At 40.4% G+C, this 22,433-nt stretch overlaps 2 protein-coding genes across 4 annotated transcripts in view; one reads left to right on the top strand and one right to left on the bottom strand.

Moving 5' to 3' along the window:
- Positions 1–12,604, top strand: part of PHAF1 (phagosome assembly factor 1) — a 34,179-nt gene extending 21,575 nt beyond the window's left edge. The window contains exons 10-18 of the mRNA XM_057425412.1: positions 1,712–1,845; positions 2,466–2,549; positions 3,229–3,311; positions 4,081–4,124; positions 6,558–6,601; positions 7,890–7,948; positions 9,448–9,520; positions 10,536–11,003; positions 12,340–12,604. Of these exons, the coding sequence (XP_057281395.1) occupies positions 1,712–1,845; positions 2,466–2,549; positions 3,229–3,311; positions 4,081–4,124; positions 6,558–6,601; positions 7,890–7,948; positions 9,448–9,520; positions 10,536–10,625 (611 nt within the window). The 3' untranslated portion in view covers positions 10,626–11,003; positions 12,340–12,604. The remainder of the gene's footprint in view (positions 1–1,711; positions 1,846–2,465; positions 2,550–3,228; positions 3,312–4,080; positions 4,125–6,557; positions 6,602–7,889; positions 7,949–9,447; positions 9,521–10,535; positions 11,004–12,339) is intronic.
- A 3,634-nt stretch (positions 12,605–16,238) lies between these two features.
- B3GNT9 (UDP-GlcNAc:betaGal beta-1,3-N-acetylglucosaminyltransferase 9) lies at positions 16,239–22,223 on the bottom strand. 3 transcript variants are annotated; one of them, XR_008974390.1, is made up of 3 exons: positions 22,117–22,223; positions 19,298–21,258; positions 16,239–16,532 (listed from the first exon to the last, which is right to left on the bottom strand). XR_008974390.1 is itself a non-coding variant. In XM_057425402.1 (2 exons), exon 2 carries the CDS (start codon positions 21,192–21,194, stop codon positions 19,947–19,949), a length of 1,248 nt encoding a protein of 415 aa, XP_057281385.1. In that variant the 5' UTR covers positions 21,195–21,258; positions 22,117–22,223; the 3' UTR covers positions 18,124–19,946. The 3 variants fall into 3 exon arrangements, 1 of the variants encoding a protein (XP_057281385.1); XR_008974391.1 differs by having other exon boundaries at positions 16,239–16,529; XM_057425402.1 differs by lacking the exon at positions 16,239–16,532 and having other exon boundaries at positions 18,124–21,258.
- Between the last annotated feature and the right edge of the window lie 210 nt (positions 22,224–22,433).

Here is a 22,433-nt window from a genome sequence, read left to right as displayed (position 1 = left end):
AGTCCTTTTGCAGAAAAGGAATTTGTCTCCACATGTGTGTATAGAATAAAACAGATGCAATCACACTGCTGAAAAAAACATGAGAAATCAATAAACCTTAGGTACATGTGCATTTTCTGAGGTTCCAGTGAGCTGTATGATGTTGTTATTTTTGTGATTAATTCTGGAAGGCTTTTAAAAATACTAACGAGAGACTTCATCAATGCTGCAGCCGTAGACTGCACATTCAATTCTGTTTTCATTTGTTGTGAGAGACAGCAGTGGAAGAGACAGAAGCTGATGAGTGCCGTCTCCTTGTGTGTGCTTTCAGAGGTGGGGGGTGCTCAGAAATTAGGGAAAGACATAATGACCTCAGAGGAGTCATATTCAGTTACCAGAGCTTGAGACTTCAAAATGTTTTTAGAAAAAAATGAGTTGTCTTTACTAATTTTCATTAGCAGCCTCAGCTTTTGACCTGTTCTGGCTATAGCTGTATGTATATTGAGGAAACGCTTGGGATATTTTTGCAATGTGCAAAAGTTAAAAAGGAGAAGATTCAATGTAAAGGTAAAAAATTGTGAATTACAAGGGAGCAGATGCTTTCAAGTTACTTTGCTTCTGTCTTTTCAGAGGGAGATAATAGAGAGCTGCCTAGGGCAGGGAACATATATCCTCGTGTACAAGGGGAGGAGTTAGCTGTAGCATCATATTAATATAAATGATTTTGAGAAATTGGACATTTCTAAGATAGAGTGTCAAGTTCAGTTAATACACATGCAGCTCAAAGGAAATGTCAATAAAATAACTACTAAAATACATCACTAATGGTCAGACTAAAGCTTGCAGAGGGGTAGTCTGGACATGTCTTGCTGAAGTTGCAGAAACTCCTTTGTAAAATGTTATATGCTTGTTCAAGCACAAGTTTCTCTGCAAGTGTATAATTTTTAGCATCTCTTCTGAAATCAGGGATGACTTAATTGAATTTTTCTGATTTATTTTATTGGATAACTAGCTACATAAATAGTGCATAGTGTAAAAAGCTAAGTGTGTGTTTAGACCCTATCCTATATTTTGCAGTAACTGCTGCATACCTGTACACGTATTCTTGTAAATGTAAGATGCTGCATTCTTGAAAGCAAATGGGATTACAAACTGTAAGATGCTTTCATTTCTGGTAAAATAATTCAGGAATTCATCTATGTAATGGCTACTCAGTAAGATCCCTTTTCAACATTGCATAGGAACATACTTGCAATTGATTCAACAAGCTATGGGAACCCTGAGTAAAGGATGTATGTTTTCCAATACAGTTAATATGGATGAGGAATTTCACTTCATAGGCCTTATTTTTTTAGCTGGAGATAGATCTCTAGCTGCTGAAATAGAGTATTTTAGGGATAGAAATAATTCCTGGAACTTAACTGCTAATAACCAGCTGATCAAATTGAGATGGGCTAGGAAAAAGGGTGATGTTCATGTGAATGGCAAGGAAGGGAAGATAGCACTGCTGAAGCTGGAGCTTAAGGTGGGGATCTGTCCAACAGTAAAGACATCATTTTGATAAGAAATGTTTAACCTGATGAAAAATGAAGGGTTAAATGTAGCTTGGCACTGTTTCTGAAGAATGCAGCTGTTTGGCTTGTGAATAGAGGAATGCTGAACTTTTGGAATTGACTTGCTGCTGATTTTCTGATCAGGAAGGATGAATTTTGAGTTGTTTTTCATTCCTCAGGCTGTGGCCCGGGTGTTTTAGCCGATGCAAAGATGCGGGTATTTGAGCGTTGTGTGTACTTCGGTGATTCGTGCCAGGACGTGCTGAGCACCTTGGGGTCTCCCCACAAAGTCTTCTACAAGTCTGAAGATAAGGTGAGGGGAGTCATTCAGGTGCAGGACTTTGTCTCTGTTCAGCCATGTCTCAGGTTAATTGCAGGGCCTGTGTTTTGCAAGGCCAGTGAAATTAAACTGCCATGCAGTACAAATGAGTGCTTCACTTGACATACGATAGAAGAGGATGAGCAGTTATATAACTTGTTTAAAAGCCTTCTGAGGCTAACTTAATGGAAATCTGTTTAAAAAACAAACCCCAACCAAACCTGTCCCCCCCCCCCAAAAAAAAGTTAAATTGGAGCACTTTTGAATCCATCCAAACCTTAGCAAGTGTATACTGTTTAATTTTTTTTATTATGTTTTATGTAACAACTTCAGCATATAATTTGATCCTTTCCTAATGTTTATACATTATATACATAAGTTGAGTAACTCTTTTACTTCAGATAAAGAGAAAAGCTCATGTCATTGTGCCACTGCAAGGAGCTTGTGACATCTCATGAAGCACAATATCTTACGTATTAGAATAAGGGCTTCAAATGAGATTGTGGCATTTTGTTTGACTGTAGGGATGTTGTTAATGTTGTTAATACCTCTGTAAGAGCTATTAAATATATATGAGAGGTATTAAATACATCTGAAAAACGTGTTTCTTGCAGATGAAAATCCATTCACCCTCGCCCCATAAGCAGGTCCCATCGAAGTGCAATGACTACTTCTTCAATTATTTCACACTTGGACTGGTGAGTGGGAAGCTTCCCTATACACGTTCATATAAAGTTTTGATTTAGTTACATGGCAATCTTTTCAGAAGGCTAAAGGCTGTGGGAAATGAGAGACTGCAACCTCTTGATTGCTGCCTTAGAAATCTCTGCATATGAAAAATAACATTGCCTTTTCTCTAGCACTTGCAAATTCGAACAGTAACTTTCTCATCTCCACTGGTGGATGGAGGTCTCTTTGTTTGCCTTTTGTGTTCTGTTAGGTTTTCTCCCTCTGCCATGCCCAATACATAGATATATTAGCTGTTTCTGAAACACTTGCCTCTGTCCCATAGAAATAAGTAGCCCAGAACACCCATGTGGAGGTTAGCCAAGCTGTGGATGCAGTTCAACCTTCATGTCCTTAGGTTTTTCTTTAGTCTGTTACCCTGAAGAATATGCAGAACAAGACCTCCCTAGGAAATCTGCCAACATTAGCAAATGAAACTGCAGTTGTAATTGAGTGCTGGAGGAGATGTATATTTATTTGAATTTACCAATAGTCTTGTTTTCAAATACTACTTTTCATACTGCATTCAGTTCCAATAAGACAGATACATAGCACTGCATACAGGTACCATGGTAAATCTCAGGCTCGTTTGGGAAAAGCCACCTTCCTCTGTCCACGTTGTTTCATGTATGTTTGTTTATTCTTCAACAGGATATTCTCTTTGATGCAAACACTCACAAAGTGAAGAAATTTGTCCTGCATACAAATTATCCTGGTCATTACAACTTTAACATGTGAGTGTAAAGAATTGATCTCTTAAAGAGTATTTTTAAAACACCCAAAAAAGAAATTTTATGTTCCCTTTATAGAATTGTAGTATTTTTTCCCAAGTGTCTTTGGTGTATCTGGTAGCTACTGGAGGTTCCAACTATCGTTAGCACATTTTATTTTAGATTTTATTTTTACTTTCAAATGCCTTTATATTCTCAGATGTGTCTCAAAGCAGTAAATGAGGTAAGGTAGTTCTTGGTTCCGGTGTAACATGCAAACTCTCTTGATAGAGGCAAACTTTGAATGAGGAAGAGTGTCCATTTACTGGTAGGTAAGCTGCTGGTTTTTTCCTGACATTATTTCAGTTAGTAATTTAAAAAAAGAAATTTCTCTCATGCTTCAGAACATATTTTCAATACTTTTTAAATGTAAACTCTTCAGAGGAGGAATATGAGTTAAAAAAATAAATTATTGTCTGATTTAAGCAGTTAGTGACAGAAATATATAGTACTGTTTCTAAGCTGAGTATTTCTCTATCCATTCTGTTTAAAAGCAGAGTAATTTGTGCTGAAGGAACTTTTGTATCCTTTAGAAAATTGTTAGAATGTTCCCAGTCTGGTGCCTTTTTTGATACAAAAAATAGAAATGAGAATTTTTATCATTGAGGCTCTTATTTTCATTTTATTCATGTGACTTTTGTGCATTAAACTGGTTAAGAGCTCCCAAGTCTGTGCTATGCAGTTTATGTTGGGTTTTCTAGTTTCTAATAGCTTGACAATTTACACTTTCTAGTTACCATCGCTGTGAATTCAAGATTCCACTAGTCATTAAACGAGGTGAGTAGTTCATCTGTGTTCCTGTTTCAGTGGGCGGCATGTGCCATAACATGCTCAAAGGGGAGGTATGATCAGTTTTTGTTTCTAATGCGTACTTAATTATCAGAGGATGCTAACAGTGCAAGTCATCGAGATGGAGGAGAAATTTTGGGGTTAGGTTTATATTTAAGTGAAAAAGATACTTCAGGTTAGCATTTCTCCAATTTTACTTACAGCACCTTGTTTACTTACTTGGTTTATCCGAATATTTAGCTGCAACATAGCTAACTTTCTGTAATGCTGCCACTCTGCTAAAATCACTTACCTTGTACTGGGAGGCTCAGAATCTGTAAGGTGGTGTTAATCTAAGCTGGTCTGTCCAATCCATAGGTGAACTTTCTAATGCTGAGTTTGCTCTTAAAAGGCTTATTCATGAAAGTGAATATAAACTGGTTTAGCTGGGAATGAGAACAAACATCCAGAATATGCTGGCTCTGTGTGCTATAGACAAAGTATGTGTTCAGTTGAAAATCTCCACTTGAAAAAGTGCATATACAACAGTAGTGTTAATTCCACAAGGTAGTAAGATGTGTACAGCTGTTTGCATGTAAGTGATCTGAACAAAGCATGAGGAACCTTGTTTGAAGATTGTAGTGATCAAGGTAGACTTCTTTCCTTGTAAGAATTAGCAGGTGTACTGGGAAAGTGAGTATTTTGATTATCTGGGGAATACTGGATGCTGGGTAGGTTTTGGCCAGGGATGGTCTTCTCATTCTGACTGGTATTCACTGAAAGCACTTCCCTGTTTAAGTGCAATATTCCTGTGGCTGTCAATAGCAATTTGAGCATGTAGAGGAAACAAACCTGGAAAAACGAAGTCTCTATGTACAAGCTTATGTGTAAGCTGATTTGTACTTCAGCCAAGAGAACAAACATGAAAGTTCTGGCTTTTTACATCATTTTCCCTTAGGTCATTGTGCAGCACTTCAAAGGCATTAATTTCTACCTCTTTTTTAATTCACCTCAAGTAATACCATGAATCTCTTCTGAAAGTGTCTGGTTTGGGGTTGGGTTTTGGTTTTTTTGGTTTTTTTTTGTTTTTTTTTTAACTCACCTTTCTGGTCGCAGCCTTATGTTCAGGATGTTGTAACAGGTTATAAACAGAAGAACCCATTTTATTACATGTGGTGGGAGGGCCTGATGCAGCTTTATTAACTCCCTGCTTTGTAGTTCAACAAGAGTTTTTGAAAGAATGGTGTTTTTGCTGGTTCCAGGCCTGCCAGTGCCTGAGTCCCCAGATGGCAGTTTTAGCCAGCTTCCATTCCAAATGCAGTGGAGTGTTTGGTCTTGATAAATGGCTGTGCTAGGCATGTTAACTTAGTACAAAGAGGTGTCGTTTTCAGTCCCAAGCACTCCTTTCTATTTTTTTAGCACTGTATTTCTCTGCACTATGACAGGCTAGGGAGAGAATGGGTTGAGAGCAGCCCTGAGGAGAAGGACTTGGGGGTGTTGGGTGATGAGAAGCTGCCCATGACCCAGTTTCAGTGTCCACTTGAGCCCAGAATCCCCCTGCATGCTGGGCTGCAGCCCCAGAGCATGATCAGGAGGTCAAGGGAGGGGGTTCTCCCCCTCTGCTCCTCTCTGGGGAGACCCCCCCACTGCAGTCCTGTGTGCAGCTCTGGGACAACACCACAAGAAGGATGTGGAGCTGTTGGAACAAATCCAGAGGATGCCATAGAGATGCTGCGAGGGCTGGAGCACATCTCCTATGGAGACAGGCTGAGACAGCTGGGCTTGTTCAGCTTGGAGAAGAGAAAGCTTCGGGGAAACCCTAGAGCAGCTTCCAGTTCCTAAAAGGGCTACGAGAAACCTGGAGAGAGGCTTTGGACAAGGGCCTGTAGGGACAGGAAAAGGGGGAATAGCTTTAACCTGACAGAGGGGAGATTGAGATGAGATCTTAGGAAGAAGTTCTTCCTTGTGAGGGTGGTGAGACATTGGCACAGGTTGCCCAGAGAAGCTATGGCTGCCCCATCCCTGGCAGTGTTCAAGGCCAGCTTGGATGGGGCTTGGAGCAGCCTGGTCTAGTGGAAGGTGTCCCTCCCTGTGGCAGGGGGTTGGAACTGGATGAGGTCTGAGGTCCCTTCCAACCCAAACCATTCTGTGACATTTTCTTTTACGATGGCATTCTTCTATGTAAGATTACAGCTTAAACATATAAAGTGTTAGAACTTGGAGCTTGCTTATAAACAGGCAGTTTGTATAATCACCTTAACCAGCATTTAATCAATGTTGTTGACAGTTGTGATTGCTAGTAAATGCTGGTATTTCAGTATATTAACTGATCTGATGCTTGTATGTCTTCTGCTATCTGAACTAATATCCCACAATAAAGGATTATACATGAGACTGGTCGAACATGGACTATAAAGAGTTTTTTTTGTTTTTCTTTCATAGACAGTGCTGATTCGCAAACAGAAGTATGTACAACATACAGCAAGGTAAGTTTGTGCAGAACTGGTTTCCTTCTTAAACCATCTACATGATCTATGCTAAATTTCAGATGCACTTTGAAGAAATAGTAACAGTTGTATCATGTTTTAAAATAGAAAAGTTGAAGGCCAAAAGTTAATGTATGTTTTGTAGTTTAAACATTTTATTAAGGATTGAAGGCATTTGTAATAGAATACTTCAGGTAAACTGAACAACTGCATTGTAAGCTAGCTGTAGGTATAAATAAAACAGTAAAATAAATCATATGGGAAGGCAGTAGCGGTGCTGGCTAAATGTTGGCTGGAAAAGATAATTCTAAACAGAATTTTTACAGAGCTTTTCTATTTAATGTAGTTCTTGAAGACATGTATTATTTAATAAGATAGTCCAGTGCCCTTCCACTTTTTTCTGAAGGGTGCCAATAATGGGGTATTTCTCAGGCAGCAGCAGGCGTTACAGAAATGTCACTGCAGGTGTGACACCTTCTGATGACAGTGGAATCCTTGAAGGCTGTTCAGCTTTACCACCTAAATTAACATCTCCACTTGGCAGTTGCTGCTGCATCTGAGAGCTGCGTCAAACAGAAAAAGTTCTCAAAAACTCCGTTAGGCAGAATCTCTACAGTTAACACTCAGCCAGGGTCAGTGCTCCTTTCCTGGCTTCTGGAGCACCAAATTGAAGGATTTCCTTAGGGAATTTTGGGCCCCATACTGGGAAGAAAAAATTGGAGTCAGCAACCTGGAAGCTGCCATTCTTTGCTTTTCAATTTGAATAACTTACACCCTTTAGTGCTTTGACTTACTTTGGTCTTGTGTGTGGAACTGCAGCTTTTTATTAAGTCTGATTAGAGTCATGAAAACTGCACATTGAATAGTGCAGTCTTCCTCTTCTTTCCCAAACTTGTCACTTAAATCAAGGGAAGATGTATATAAGAGGATATTTTCTTGAAGTTTCCCACAGATGCTTTGTTCTCTGAGGTGTCCCTGAAATACTACAAGACTTTACAGCTACATTTTACCTATAAGATGCATAGATTTATTTTTTTTTAAATTAATTTTTCTAATTTAAAGCTCTTTGGAGACAAAAACAAAAATAAACCCTGAGAGAATTTCCTAGCCCTACCTAGTAGTGGATAGTTTCCACTAGTGAGTATGGCTCCAGTCACAAAATACATGTGTAAATAAAACCTCTGTTATTTGGCAAATAAGCATGCCATGGACAAGCATGTATGACACTTTTCCTGGATCAGAAGAGTTCATGCGCCTCATTTTAACACAGTCTTTCATGTATTTACAGTGGGACAGTATTCAGGATCTTCTGGGGCACCCTGTAGAGAAGCCAGTGGTACTTCACAGGTAAAGATCTCTATTTTGCTTGGCAGGGGTTGAGCTAATAACAGAGGATGAGTTTAGGCAGAAGAGTGTTTATTGCACTAGTTATTTTTTGTTGATTTGCTGTTAAAAGTTTGAGGTTTTTTGGCTGCTAACAAGGATAGCTATTCCCATTGGAAATAGTGACATGCAGAATGAAAACATTTCCAACATTCCTTGAACTGTAAAATCCAGAGAAGAGCTAAGCAGCATATAAAGTATTCTCTCTTCTTGTGTAATAGATTTTTTTTTTCTAATCACATGCGTTTCAACAACGTGACATCCTGCAGTAGTGTGTAGTATATATGAGAGCAGTCTGTCTGAAGAAGCTTTGTTTTTATGAAGATATATGGCTGTTCTACAGTTCTTTTGGCCTGACTCAAGATGGAATAGTCCTTACATTTCCTGTGTTTCTACAGAGACTGAGCTGGGTCTTTGGTTAAATAGGTGTTATCTGTTTGTAGTTACCTTTCTATGGTACGAAAATATGATTTATCTCAGGACAAGTGTAAGTCATGGGTACTGTGAAAATACTGCGGCAATTTCAGATACACCAAACAAGGTATTTTCAAAAGGCTTTCATATGATTTTGAGGTTTGGGGTTTTATTTCCCCCTTTTTTTCCCCTAAATCATTGTGTCTTTGTTCTCCTTTGTTCCTGTTTTATCCAGTGAGATCATTAAAGCAGAAGCCACGTGAAGTACAGCTGAGGTGAAATAGTGATTGCCTAGAGCCTTTCTATTTTTCATCTGTGGTGTAGAAAGTAGTTCAGTCAGTTTGCTTTACTGAGCACATCTCAGATGGCTCAGACATGCAATCTGAGGAGCTGGCCAGTTACAAAAAAGGCCAAAGTATAAGTATTTCGTATGGGGCTTTTTTGGCTATAACCTAAAATCCATTGCAGTCAGCAGGAGTCCGCCATTGTCATATATATATATGTATATGTGTTTGTCAAAAAGTATCAGAAATAAACGAAGTGATGCATTATGATCATGAAAAATACTGTTGAATAAAATTTGGATTATTCTGTTTCAGCATCCTAGAGGGTAATTTGACTGATAAAACCAGTGGATTAGTAGACAGCATATAGGGAATACATATGGTAAAGGCTAAGGCAAAGTAGATTTAAGAGTGGCAAAGAACAAAAATAACTTACAGTAAGTTACATGGTGCTTCTCTCTTCCTATGGACCTGTTTATTTTCAGGGTTCTTCCTGTTCAAGTAAAATGAAAGAGTTTTCCTGTAGAGGTTGTTAGTAACCTGTTGATTACTTTTGGCTCTGTGACATGAAGCAGAGGTATCCACTGGCTCACTTGGGAGTCTAGCAGTGGTGTTGCATAATATGGATTTATTATCTTTTGATAAAAGCTGTGATAAAGATGCTGTAATTTATGTTGTGTCACTGAGTGGTTATTCGTCCCTAAAGAGTTCCTGATCTTCATACATCCATCTTTATATTTCCCCCCACCCCTCTTTTCTGTTCAGGTCATCATCTCCGAACAACACTAATCCATTTGGGTCAACTTTTTGCTTTGGACTGCAACGAATGATCTTTGAGGTTAGGAGAAAAACTTTCATATTTGCTTAAGCAAGTGTCCTGAGTTCAGCAGTAGCAGTCATTTTTCTCCTTCTTAGTAGCTGGTGCAGTGCTGTGTTTTTGACTTTCGGCCTGGGAACAGCGCTGATAACACCGATGTTTTTAGTTGTTGCTCAGTAATGTTTACTCTGACCAAGGTCTTTCTGAGTCTCGTGCCCTGCCAGCGAGGAGGGGAAGCAGAGACAGGACACCTGACCCAAACTAGCCAAAGAGGGATTCCATACCACAGCATGCCCAGTATATAAACTGGGGGCAGTTACCTGGAAGGGCTAGATCACTGCTTGTGGTGGGCTGGGTATCAGTCGGCATGTGGTGAGAGATTGCATTCTCTTCCCTTGTTATTTCCCTTATCACTATTATTATTGGTAGCAGCAGCAGTGGTTTGTGTTATACCTTAGTTACTGGGCTGTTCTTATCTCAAACCATGGGAGTTACATTCTTTCAACTCTCCTCCCCATCCCTCCAGGAGTGGTGGGAGGAAGAAGGTGGGGGAGTGAGCGAGTGGCTGTGGGGTTCTAGTTACAGGCTGGGCTTAAACCACAACAACAAGAGAAGATGAGGGGTTCACTGTGCTTATGATTAGCTTTTTATTGCCCGTTTTGATAAAAGCCAGTGCTGGGGAGTGGCTATATTTTTAGAGCTTACTGGCAGAGACAGGCAACTTCCCAGCCTCTTCTCTGAAGTTGTATATTTGCATGTTAAAAGCTGGAACTTCAAGTTTGTCACCTAGAACTCATACTAGCAGTAGATGCATGTGCTCTGCTCTGAGGAGGTGGAGCATGCTGGTGTTTAAATGTGTCATGGAAATCTAGAGACCATATATAGGAATTAGACAAGAGCTTATTGCTTGCTTTTGTTGTTGGAATTTGTTCTTTTTCAGGCAGATCAGTTCCATATTCACCATTTTCAATCTTTAGAGTTCCTGTGTGGTGTACAGTTCTTTTAATTTCCCTTTTTTGCCTCTGTCCTTTCACAGGTGATGCAGAATAATCACATAGCTTCTGTTACTCTGTATGGCCCAACAAGGCCCAGCAGCCAGTTGAGAACATCGGACCTTCCCCAGTGAGCGTCCCCTGCAAAGTCAGCTAATCTCAATGCTACAAAATTAGTACAGCGTGCCTTGATTTGCTGCCACTTATAATATGGAAAGCACGTTATGATTTAGGTTTTTTTTTTTCAATAAGCCTTTCCACCTAGGAACGGTGTGGAGGGGAAATTCTCTCAACCCTTCATCATGGGGCATGGAACTGTTGATGAAGGAAAGCAGCTTGGGTGCCTGTGCCGTCATTTATTCCTCTCTGTTGCCCTCATCCTATGCAGCATAGACCTGAAGAGACTGTCCACCCCTTCTCAGCTGGCAGAAGGGGGAAATGGAAGAGGGGCATGTAATGACTGCAAGAGTTAGAAGCACAAACTTTCTGAGCCTTGGAGCATCTGGAAGCAGGTATTGATTTTAGTCTGTTTGTGTTACTGTATTGATGTGGTGGTCACATTTTAAGAAAACGTGTGTGTATATATAAACACATCAGTATTTCTGTGGCTGAGGACATTGTACCAAGTGTGACAAAGATGTATATATGTCCATGATTTCAGGCACCACATCTTTGTGTAACTTTAAACCAAGCAAGTAGCATGTGCATAATACTTGGTTGTAACATTTGCACTACATACACTTTAATTACTTGATAAACATTTTATCTTCACTGAGGAGCATCTGTGTACTGGGTGTGAGTGGGGTGTGATGGTTATTTAATGTATGCTGCGGATAAAGCTTATTTATACAGTGGATCAAATTTATCCACCTTCCTGCACTAGTATGTACTTGATATGCTGAAACAATTTTTTTTCTGCCGTGGATGGTGTACTTTTTTTTTCTTTCATATGCCTTTCAAAAACAATAATAATAAATTCTGGAAGAGGTTATTTCTATGATTGAATTACGTTTTAGTGAGAAGATTTGATACAATTTTTCATACTAGGGAATAATTTAATGAAGGAATAGTGTTGTCTGTTCAGAATCCTGTATTCCTACTCTGTCTCCTTAGGGAAAGAACAGATCTATATAATGGTATCTCAGAAGGAAATTCCCAAGTTCTGCCATCACCAGGAAAACCTTTTCTGTAACTTTTGATGTATGACTTTAATTTATGCCAAAGGTTTAGCCAAAGACATCTTTATTGTAGTTTCACAATTTCTGTACATACATGCTAACTGCACACCCCACCCCAGCAGACAGAATATAGGCTCCTTTCTATTTGGGGGATGCTGCTCGTGATATTTTATCCCAGGAGGATACTTTAGGTTTCTAGTTCTCTTACCAGTCTTATTTGGTGAAATAGATGGTCTGTCTTTGAAATATTAAACCCTTTTTAAAAATGGAGAAGAGAAATGTATAATTTTATCCCATTTTTAATATTTTGGTGTCTCAACTTGTGATACATAGATGACGATTTTGTGAGTTTTACTATGTGTACAGATTTTGTAAATATGACATTTTTGTAATTTTAACTCCATGTACAGTGTAATCCTGTATAGTTTACCAGTGAATGAGAGACAGGAAATCGAATGTTAACTGTAGGAAATGGAATGTTAACTGAAGTTTTGGATCCTGGACCAGTAGCAGGGATAAATAAATGTGTGTGTGTGCGTGTGAGACATTCTTTGCCATTTAGTCTTCCTGTATACTGTGATACTCTAAACTGTTTTGCTAAAACAAACAAAAAAGCCTCATGGAGAATCTAATGGATAAGGAAAAAGTTACTGTTTACCTTTATCCCTAGGTGTCACTCCTGTTGAATCCCTGTTCAATCTGTGCTGTCTCCTGTGATCATTGCTTGCTAAGAAAATTCTATGCCTCAACCTCCCTTTTGTTTCCTCTCTAATTTTAATTTCATTTTACATAGCCCTTCTGTAAATTAAATGGAATAATACTGAGCATGTACACTGAAAGAAAAATAAAAGAGACTCTCAATTACTGTTTTTGTGTTAAATACAGTTGCTGGGTGGTTTTGTAATAAAATCATGGATGGTCTTGCTTTTTTGTTATCAATTTCTTTCTATTTTACTGTCTTTGCCATGTCATATTTGAAGTACCTGACTAGTCTTCCTCCTTTACAGCCCATACAGTATGTTCTCCAAAGAGTATAAAAACCAATATAACTTGCAGTCTCTTTCGTAGATACTTGAAAGTATATTTTTATTTTATGCCCTGAAGTGATGAAGAAAGGTCTTTACACAGTGGTAAATATCACTGTGGTTTCGGTATTAGGTTCAAAAAATGCAGTTGCTATACTAATGTCAGCCTTTGGGTTAGCATGAAAATTGATCAAGCTTCCAAGCCTTTGACTATTTCACAGGAGAATAAAAGACAGGCCTGCAGTAAAAGCCGTAAACATGAATTCTCACAGTGCTTTCTTATGCCCTAAGGTACTTCAACATTGAAGTCTGCTTACCCTGCAGCAGCTTAGAGGTTAACACAGGGCATACAGGATGGGATTCCTGTTTCCATTTGTGTTTTTCCTGCAGTGGTGGTGTAATGCAGGGTGGAACACTCGCCTCTCCCTCCTTTATTATTCTTCAGTTTTGGAATATAAAATGACCTTGCATAGTGCTGGGTTCAGTGTGCTCTGGGAGAATTCAATGATCTCTGAATTGAGATGGTGTGTGTTTATGCTTGTTACTAAAATATGACAGCAATACTGCTAATAATTTCAGTTAATTTTTAATGAATCCTTTTCTAATAAAGGCTCCAGGTTAAGCTGCAGGAGGAGAGAAATTCTTGATGGGATGACTTGAGTAATGGCTACACAGATGCTATCATTATCCTGCTCTCAAGCACGTTCGGTTGAAATTCTTCAGAAGTATGAGGTCAGGACTGCTGCTAAAGTGTGCATCTGAAGACTTAGGACAAGATGTCCAAAGATATCAAACAACTGCAGTGACTCGCATCTTCACTTGTAATGCTGTGGCAAGTCAAAATGACTAAAACGACATAGGTAATGAAATGTGCTCTCTCAACAGTACAGATAGTTCACTAGGTCAGTCACTTCATCATGAAAAGTTCCTCTGTAACACAAAAATTAAAGGCAAATTTGTATGTTGGCTATTGCTGCTGGGCTGAGTACAAAGCGTTTGACTTTTGGGAGAGGCAGAGCTGAAGAAGGGGCTGGGGAGATAATGTAGAGCAGCTCTGCTTGGTGTCATAACTCTTCCTTTGTGATTGCAGCTGTTCCTAGCTCACTTCTCTGAGATGTTTTTGATTTGTTTGCTACTTTTTGGATGAAGCCAAGCTGTTCCTGTGCTGATGCATTTAGAGGAGCTGGTGTTGGGCCTTAAGGACTTGCTGGCATGAGGAGTTTAGGATTTGTGGGTGGGGGCTTACGGCAGTTTGGAATCACCAGAATAAAGAGAGGAAGGAATAGGGAATAGAGGAGCTCTGGGGAAGAAGGTGAGAATGGCAGTATGGCAGGAAGGAGGGACTGGGGACAAGGCTGGTGGCACATTTTGATGCGTGCCTTTTTCCTTAGTGTGGAAATTAAGAGTTTGTGTGTGCATCTGCTTACCTTGATTATTGCAGTATTTTCCACAGTATATAGTTCGTATACGCTGAATAAAACCGATGTTGTGCCCTTCTTTGGGAGATGAAGCTGACATTTTGTCCTGTATTCCTTAGGCTTGCATGCAGTCCCTGGGCTTCTGTGAATTTTGCAGGCAGTACTACACAGATCAGTGCTGTGTAACACTAGAACCCTCCATTCCTCCTGTCAGCCCAGTTTTCTGTTGCCAGGACACTTCTAATTCTAAACAGATGATATTTTGGGGGTTTTTTGGTTGGTTTTTTTTTTTTCAGAAAAAATGGTAGTCTGGTGGTGTGTGAGAAGTGATTCATATATTCAGGATCATTCACATTCCAGAACTCCCATTAGATCTGTTTAAAACAAAATCTTCCTTAAGGCTTGGGTGCAGCAAGATGGTGATTCATCAGTACCAGGGGCTGGCTGGAGGTTAGGTGCCAGCTGTTTCCAAAGGGAAAACCAGGTGTTGGTGCCCACTTTACAGTGACTTTCTCCATGTTGTTAGAGCCTACAAGTTAACTTTTAGTCTCTTAAGAACCTTGGTGAGCTGAATTTCTGGTAGGTTTTGTTTGACAGCTCCAAATGGATATGAGAGTAAATCTTTCGAGAGAAATGGGATGTCAAAGCTGCAGCAATTTACTTCCTTCACAGTATTTGAACAAGGACCAAGGTGTTTTTAATTGTATCTCCTTTATCTTGATTACCCCAACACAAAGCACTCTCCTCTCTGGCTGACCCCGTCAGATATAACCTGACACTCATGTGTAGCCAAATAAATCCATCACTGTGTGTTCAAAGAGTTAAAATACAAATTCTGGTTGGTTCTTTTCATGTAAGGTGTGGATGTTTCATGGTAAGGTTGAAGCAAACTAAGGTGAAATTAAAAATGGAGCTTACTAAAGATGTGACTCAAGCATTAGAATAGGATGAGGAGTTAATGAGCAGGGGGCTTTGTTCAAGGAGAGGTTATAGCCAGTTAACGAGTGAAAACCCCACCTAAGAAGGGGTTTGTTTTTGCAGAGAGTATATCTTACTTGGAGGGTTCAGATGGAACTTAAATACCATATTATCTCTCTATGTGAATTTTAGATGTAACTAATAAAGTCACTGTTTAAATGTTTAATCTGCTAAACCTTACATCCAAGGCTCTTGTTTTGTTTGTGGGGATGTTTGTGATGATTTTTGCAGCAGGCAAAATCATTCCTTTTTATGATGTGCGAGTGCTGACTGCTTGAAACAGCAGGAGAGGTAAGCTGGAGTTTGCAGAGTAGCTTATTACTGGAGTGTAAGGTACTATTATAGTAGTAATTTTTGTTCTGAATTAGGCTGTAGTGATTTAACATAACCTTTTATCTTTCATACCATAATTAATTCCCCTTTAAATGTTACTAGTTTGGTCATTTTAAATTACTGCCTGTTGCAATTTCAGAAGCGGTTTTTTAAGTGCCTTAATGTTTTACACCTACGCTACATATTCCATTTAATGCCTTAGTTTTATTCCAGTATCAATATCTTTCAGAGAACTGTTTACTTTAAATACCAGTCACAAAAAAAGCCCCTGCGTGATTATGCAGTGTGCAGTCTAATCAACTCGGTAATCAAAACAGCCTGAATCACTGCATTCCCTTTACACCTCTGCTTGCCTCTCAGACAAACTGAAGCCCTAAAATCCTGAGGTTTACCCTGGTCCTCTCTGGGGAGCTCTGTTGCATCCACAAGTATTGACATTACTAAGTTAATTTCACCCTTTTCTTTTGCTTCTGTGGCTGTAGGGAGTGTTTGCATTAATATTATGCCCTTACTTTTGCCCTGCTCATTCAGCCCCCCTGGCGACAAGGCAGTCATCGCAGATTTCTGGTACTTTATTCTTCTCTGGTCCCAGCACTGGGATTGTCAGGGATGGGCTGGGATATGGAAGGAAAGAGAGAAAATCAGGGAGGAACTGGGTTTGGATGAATCACAGAGCGAGCATTGTGCTGGTCAGGTCTGATGGATGTTTGTTGCACTTGGAGGCATTTGGTGCACTTGTCCTTCAGAGTTTAGTTCCCTCCCATTTCTCAGTATGGTTTTCTTGCTGACCACAAGCTGTTGAAAATGATGCAAAGTTGGATTTAAGAGTTTTATTGGGTTTGAAAAACATCAGTGGTGTTAGCGGCATTGTTAGGACATGTGGTGGGCTAATTTTCAGGGCTGCAGAGACCTGACTCCAGCTGAAAGGTACAACCTGGGGCTCAGACTTCTTCAAACTGGGCTTTGGGGTAGAGTTACCTCCACTCACACATCTAGTGGTCCTTCAGCACTCTAAGGATATTCTCAGTGCTAATATTTGGTAAGGATTCTCCGAACTGTTTATTTTGTACTGTTTGATTTTGCAGCTGGGGTTTGCTTCCGAGAACCTGCTGTAGGAAGATGAATAATTAAACTGCAGACAGGAAGCACAACATTTTAACACTCAGTTGCTTCAGAGACATCTTTGGCTTTTGTTTTTTATGATATCTTAATCAGCAGTAGCCTGACGGATGGATCTTAGCATTTGCTACCAGTTTATGTGTTCAGAGGTGCATTTGGAGGTGATGAATGTGAGATTCAAGCCAGTTCTGCTCATTATAGTGACGAAATCTGGCTACTCATGTACAGTAGGAACAGAATTGGACTGTGTGTGGATCCCTGGGACTCAATATAATCTACTGTACTCTCTTAGCTTCAGATGTTTATGTCTGCTTGCTTCCTTGCTACTGGTAGAACCCACTTAGGATGCTTTTATATTTTCTCATCTTGGGCTAGTCATGAAAAAAAGTTGCCAAGCAAAGCTTTGTAGCAAACCCCTGACTGGTGTACTGAATTAGGCAGTTAGTAGAAGCTGCTCAGAATGTCGTTCTGAAACAGATACGTTTTCTGAGATGCATCAGAAAGGTTGGTAGAGGGCCTTTCCTGCCCACTCTCATACACACCCAGGGCTTTAGGATTTCCTGAAAAGAACCCCAGCTTCCAGGAAACAATCTCCAGTTTGGGTGAAATCAAAGACTTTTTGGCTGCAGTAGCAGTAAACAGAATTGAATAAACTGCAGGGGCTGCAGTGCTGCCTTCCAACATTTCCCCAGTGCATTATGCTTGCATACGGTGTCTGTGAACTTCCAGCTCAACCCCAGAAGCAAATGGAAACTTAAAACCAGGTCAAACAGGCCATGCAGCAGGGCTGGAGAACAAAAGGCAAGTGTATTTTTCATTAATAGAAAGGTCTGGTATTCACTGGATAAAAGAAATGAGCTATTCCATAGACTAAGACAACAGTAAACAGTTGACTATAGTTCTGTTTCTGCCGGCCGTTGGGGTATGTCCTGGTGCAGGTGAGTGTTGAATAACAACTTTGATCTTGGACAAAATGCAGTCATTAATGCTGTGTTGTGGGTAGATTGCAGATCTGAAGATATCATAGAGGGAGGAGTCAATCTCTGTGCATCTCCAGGCTTAAAAGGAAGACCTTAGTAAGGACTGTTGAACCTGACTAGTCCTTGATGGAAATCATAATGTAAGCTGGGTTTATTTTTCTGTCATTGCCATTAAATTAAGTCCAGCATAAGTAAAGACCTACTAAGTTATCCAAAATAATGAGCAATGTATTTTTCATGTTGCTGTCTTCACAAAAAATAGCCATGGTTTTAGTCTTACAATGTGCGTGCGAGTGTACTTTACAGACTCTGACAACTAGAAGCACGTCTGCATGCTATCTTTTAATTATGGTATAAATAATTTCCCAAACTGTAAAATAATCACAGATAATACGTTTCTGTACAAGCTCATCAATGCATAACTATCACACATTAGCAGACAGGGGCATCACTGGCTTTCTCCCACCAGCAAGGTTCTGGCTTATTTCCACACCCTATAGAGCTTGTCCCAAAGCTTACAAGAGTATTTTGTATTCCAGGATTGCATCCTAAAAGTATCTTAAATCAACATAAGGTGTTAGACAAAAAGCTGAGCTTTTTTGGAAATACATTATAAAGCTTAAACTCTTATGATGAAAATAATATGTAAGACTGGTTTTGGTAGTCTAACAATAGATAATGCCAGCTTGCTTTCCTCCGTGTTGTACATAGGTAATACAAGTACTGAGCTAGGATTACTGCTGGGTGGAAGGAAGGTGATACCCAGATATGAAATGCAGCTGTGCTGCAGGCTCTGTTCAAGGAAAAGCAACTTCTTGGACATTTATGACTTGATTGTAATTTTCTTTGAAGCTGGGTGTATGTGCTCACCTGAAGAGGGGTGGCATCAGAGACTCTCGGGTGGATAGGAGTTTTGTTCAGGAAAAAATTGCAAAGGAATCAACAAACACAGTATCAAAGGTGAATTCAGGCTTTTTGCCCCATGAATTTCATCACTTTTTAACCCTGATTTAGAGGAATTTCCTTCCTCTTTGATGTCCAAGCAAAGTATGTTCCTTTAAGGTAAACTGCTGCTGGGAAAAAAAAAAAAAAAGCTTTAAAGAATTGACTATTCTTTGAAAAATTAAGCAATCCAGTGTTCTTGTCTGATGCTTAAACTACAAAGCTACAAACTGACTGACCTTGGAAAGCCTAACAGAAAGGTTGCTGTGTATTTTTGCTTTCTTGCAATGAATTCAGAAAAGCTTTTATTCTGAAGCCCTTTTGTCTGAAGCCTGCTTTCTCCCTTCATGTGACGCCCGCAGCAATATGCAAAGTATTGGCTGCTCTTTGCAGTTGACTGTATGCCAAGCAAGAGCATTGAGGTTTATAGAAACCAGCTCAGTCCAGTGGCAAGTTTCTGTTTGGTTTGAAGAAGCTTCCAAATGTGATGCAAGCAATTATCTCTGTCTGGTTTTACCTTCACAAGCAAAGGCCAAAGGATCTCTCCAGATGCAAACCTTCTGAAGATCTGGATTAGCTGGTGAGGGAGATTACATACTGTTGTATTTCTTTGAGTTTTCGCTGTCAGTCAGGCTAGGGGAGAGAGCCTGAGCTCATGGAATTGCCACAAACTGGTCTGCTGAGTCCTGAGTGTATCATGGAGCAGATACTTGAACTGATTAGTTGATGTGAATTAATTAAAAATCAAGACTTGGAGGGATCAACTCGAAGTTCTTCTTGTCCTTTCTTTAAAGGCTCTTTGGAAGTCTGCCCCTTCCCAGTTATCCACTTACCTATCCTTGCTCAAGCAGGCAAGCCAGCCTCAGGATCCAGATTGTTTTCTTACAGTCTACCCTACCTGCAATGTACAGGACCCCATTTTGATACTTGTTACTTGCTCTCTTCTTGTGAGGCTACAGAAAGCCAAGCAGGCAGCAGCGATTTGATCTGAGCAGACACTTAGGTGACTTGATTTCTTTTACTGTAGTTACTGTGTGATTCAGTCATTTCTCAATGAGTCCAAGTCAAGGTAACAAGTTGACAACGGTCTCTGTGAAGCTTGGTGTCACCTCTTACCTGCTATCTTTTTTCCTTCCTCACATTTCTAACGATGCTGAAAAATCTCCAAGGACTGTGGTTTGCAATGTGCTTTTACACACTGGCCCACTGAGCACTACTGTAATTCTAATAAATAAAAATAAATTAAAGATACTGTTATTATTTGGACTCACTAATGGAGATGGACCTACATGGTATGTGTGTGTATGCAAATATGGAATCTTTGCAAATTCCTGCAATAGTTTCTAATTTTCTCTTAACATTGTAAATAAGATGTGCTAAAATACTCTGCTTCTAAAGTTAATTCATCTGGTTGCAACAATTCCAGGCTCTGTTTCTCAGCTGGTCTCAGCTGCCATGTGTTTCTGCTCAAGTCTGCCTGCATTATCTGAGGGGTGATGCCTGCATTGTTGTTTGAGCTTTCTTTTTCCACTGGAAAGGTTTCTTCACTTGCTTCTTCTGAGTGCAGGATAGACGTGGGCTGTGGAGCAGGTTCCACATTAGCCAGATCTCAGCAACTTTCAGACTGTGGACTACCATGAGATCTTTGTAAAAACAGGGGTCAAATGTCTGTAGGTGTGGGGCAGCAGAGGGCTTGACAATTCCAAAGGTCTTGAATCCTTCATGCAAGATGGGTTTGAGGTTGATTCTCTGTAAGCACATGCCCAAAAAGACATCGTCAATGGGGAAGAGTTCCACTTCTTTGCAAGCCCTAGAAAGCTTCCTCATGGTGTGGCTGGACAGCAAAAAGCCTCCTCCCCCTGCATAGGCTGGATAAATGCTGAGCCCATACATGGTCTCTGGGATGTAGTACTTGCTCTTTCGGACACGGATAGGGCGGGCATTGTAGATGATGTCCCCAACAAAGAGGTCCTCGGTGGGGTCATGTCTCTCAAGGAAGTCAATGATGTTCTCAACATTGACAAAAACATCGGCATCACCTTTAAAAATAAACTTCACATTGTGGCAGAACTCAGCAGCCCAGTTCAGGAAGTGGATCTCCTTCAGGGTCAGGTTGAAGAAAGTGTCCATGAAGTCCCAGAGTAAAATGTCCCGGTACATCTGACTCTCCTGGTGGATCAGGGTCTCCCACGTGGCCAGCACTGTCCTATTCTTTGGTGTTCCCAGGAGGAACACCCGCTGGATCTGCTCCCCATTCACCAGACCCTCCCTGCCCCAAGTTTTCCGGACAATCTCACGTCTGTCAAAGTCTTCAACTACTGATTTGATAGCAATGAGCAGAAAGGGACCTCCAGGTGTTCTCCTGCATTTCTTGGGCTGGTTAATGAGGAGATCAAAGTTCCTGTTATCCTTGTTTAGGAGATAGCCCTTGAAGTTGAAGGCAGAATCACTCAATGGGGATAGAGTTGTTGTTTGGACCCTTTTGTTGGCCACTTCTCTTTGTCTAAGGACAGGAGTCACTTGGAGCCTGGGTTCCGTTGCCTCTGCTGGCATCAGTCTCCAAGGTGCTCTGGAGTCAGAAAACGTTTTTGATGTTATTGAAGGCTTCTTTTGTGTCAGCTCCTTGTTTCCTACAGGGACTAAATGTTCCAGCTGGAAGTAGAGTAAAGAGCAAAGCACTACCAGCAGGAAGAGGGTACAGATCGCATCCCCTTTGAGACGAACTCTCATTGTCTCTGCAGTGTTTCTGGGACTGTTAAAAGCTGTGTTTGAGTGGCCTGGCACCAATGTCCATCTGTAAGGAAGCGTAGTATCAGCAATGAGGATTCAGCAGCTTTGAGGCATGCAGGCAGATCTAACTGAAACACCGTATAAAAACTAGCAGTAAAGTGCATTCTATGGAGCACTGAGACTTGTTAAAGGACTTGCCGAAGGGCACACAGGTTGCAAACCTAATGCTGATCTCTGGCTCTGTGACCTGGTTAGTTAAGTTACCAAGCAGTCATCCAGCATCCTGCAAACTATTCCCTCAGTATAATGTGAAATCAGCCCTTTCTCCCACATCCCTTTCTGCCAAAAACCGTCTGCCATTTTTGAGATTTCAGTGCTTTGGGAAAAACAGGGTGGAAAATGATGCACAATGCCGTTCTTCCAGAAATTGTTAGGGCTTTTTTTCCTTTTTTTTTTTCTTTTTCTTTTTGTCTCCCCTTTCCCCCAGCTTGGTAACTGTTTCTTGCTCCTTTTACCCTTTTTGAGTGGAGACAGGGAGGAGCAGAGCTGGCTGCTGAAGGCAGACTTTTCAGCTGCAGCGTGTCGCTGGCATTTCCCTGCACACAGAGCTAGCTCTTACTCCCCAACTATGATTTATGCCTTCAAAATGAATACATTAGGCATCCTCTCGAATGTATATAGCGCCTTTTTGCTGCCAGTAATCTTTATAAAATATTAAAGCATTATAAATATCTTTCATTAATAAGGGTAGAAGGAGCCACGGGTGTTTTGCCTTTGCCAAATGACCCTAACTGGTAAGGAAGTGGTGGGCAAATAAATCCCAATATGCAGAAGCAAGGCAGAGCCTGATGTTAGGAGTGTTTAATTCATGTGTGACAGGTGAAGCTGCCTTTTGAAGTACAAGCTTTGATTCCTCACATACGCTTTTCCTGGAGATCTTCTTCCTCATTGGATCCGTCCTTCAACTGCAAACAAAACAAACCCCAAAGTTATGGAAGAGTGGTAAGGAGGCAGAAAGCAGTATTTAGTTCAGGGAAATTGCTATATGAGTAGGAGCTACTTCTGAAGGTATTACAGTTGTCAGTCTGTCTGGGATTAGCTGAGATCGAATCCAAAAACTTCCTGAGTGAAAGCTGCAGGGTTGCATGGCAGTCTGCCTTCAGTTAAGGCACACCCCTTACTGAGGGCTGAAAAGCAGGAGGAAGGCAGGGCTTGTGCCCTGCAGGTCTCTTTTCAGCA

This window comes from Pezoporus wallicus, unplaced genomic scaffold (assembly GCF_028554395.1).
Source record: "Pezoporus wallicus isolate ANWC-B61680 ecotype Strahan unplaced genomic scaffold, APGP_CSIRO_Pwel_v1 contig_8693, whole genome shotgun sequence".
NCBI classification, from domain to species: Eukaryota; Metazoa; Chordata; class Aves; order Psittaciformes; family Psittacidae; genus Pezoporus; species Pezoporus wallicus.
Note: the sequence above shows the minus strand (reverse complement) of the source record. Positions and strands in the feature narration are given on the sequence as shown.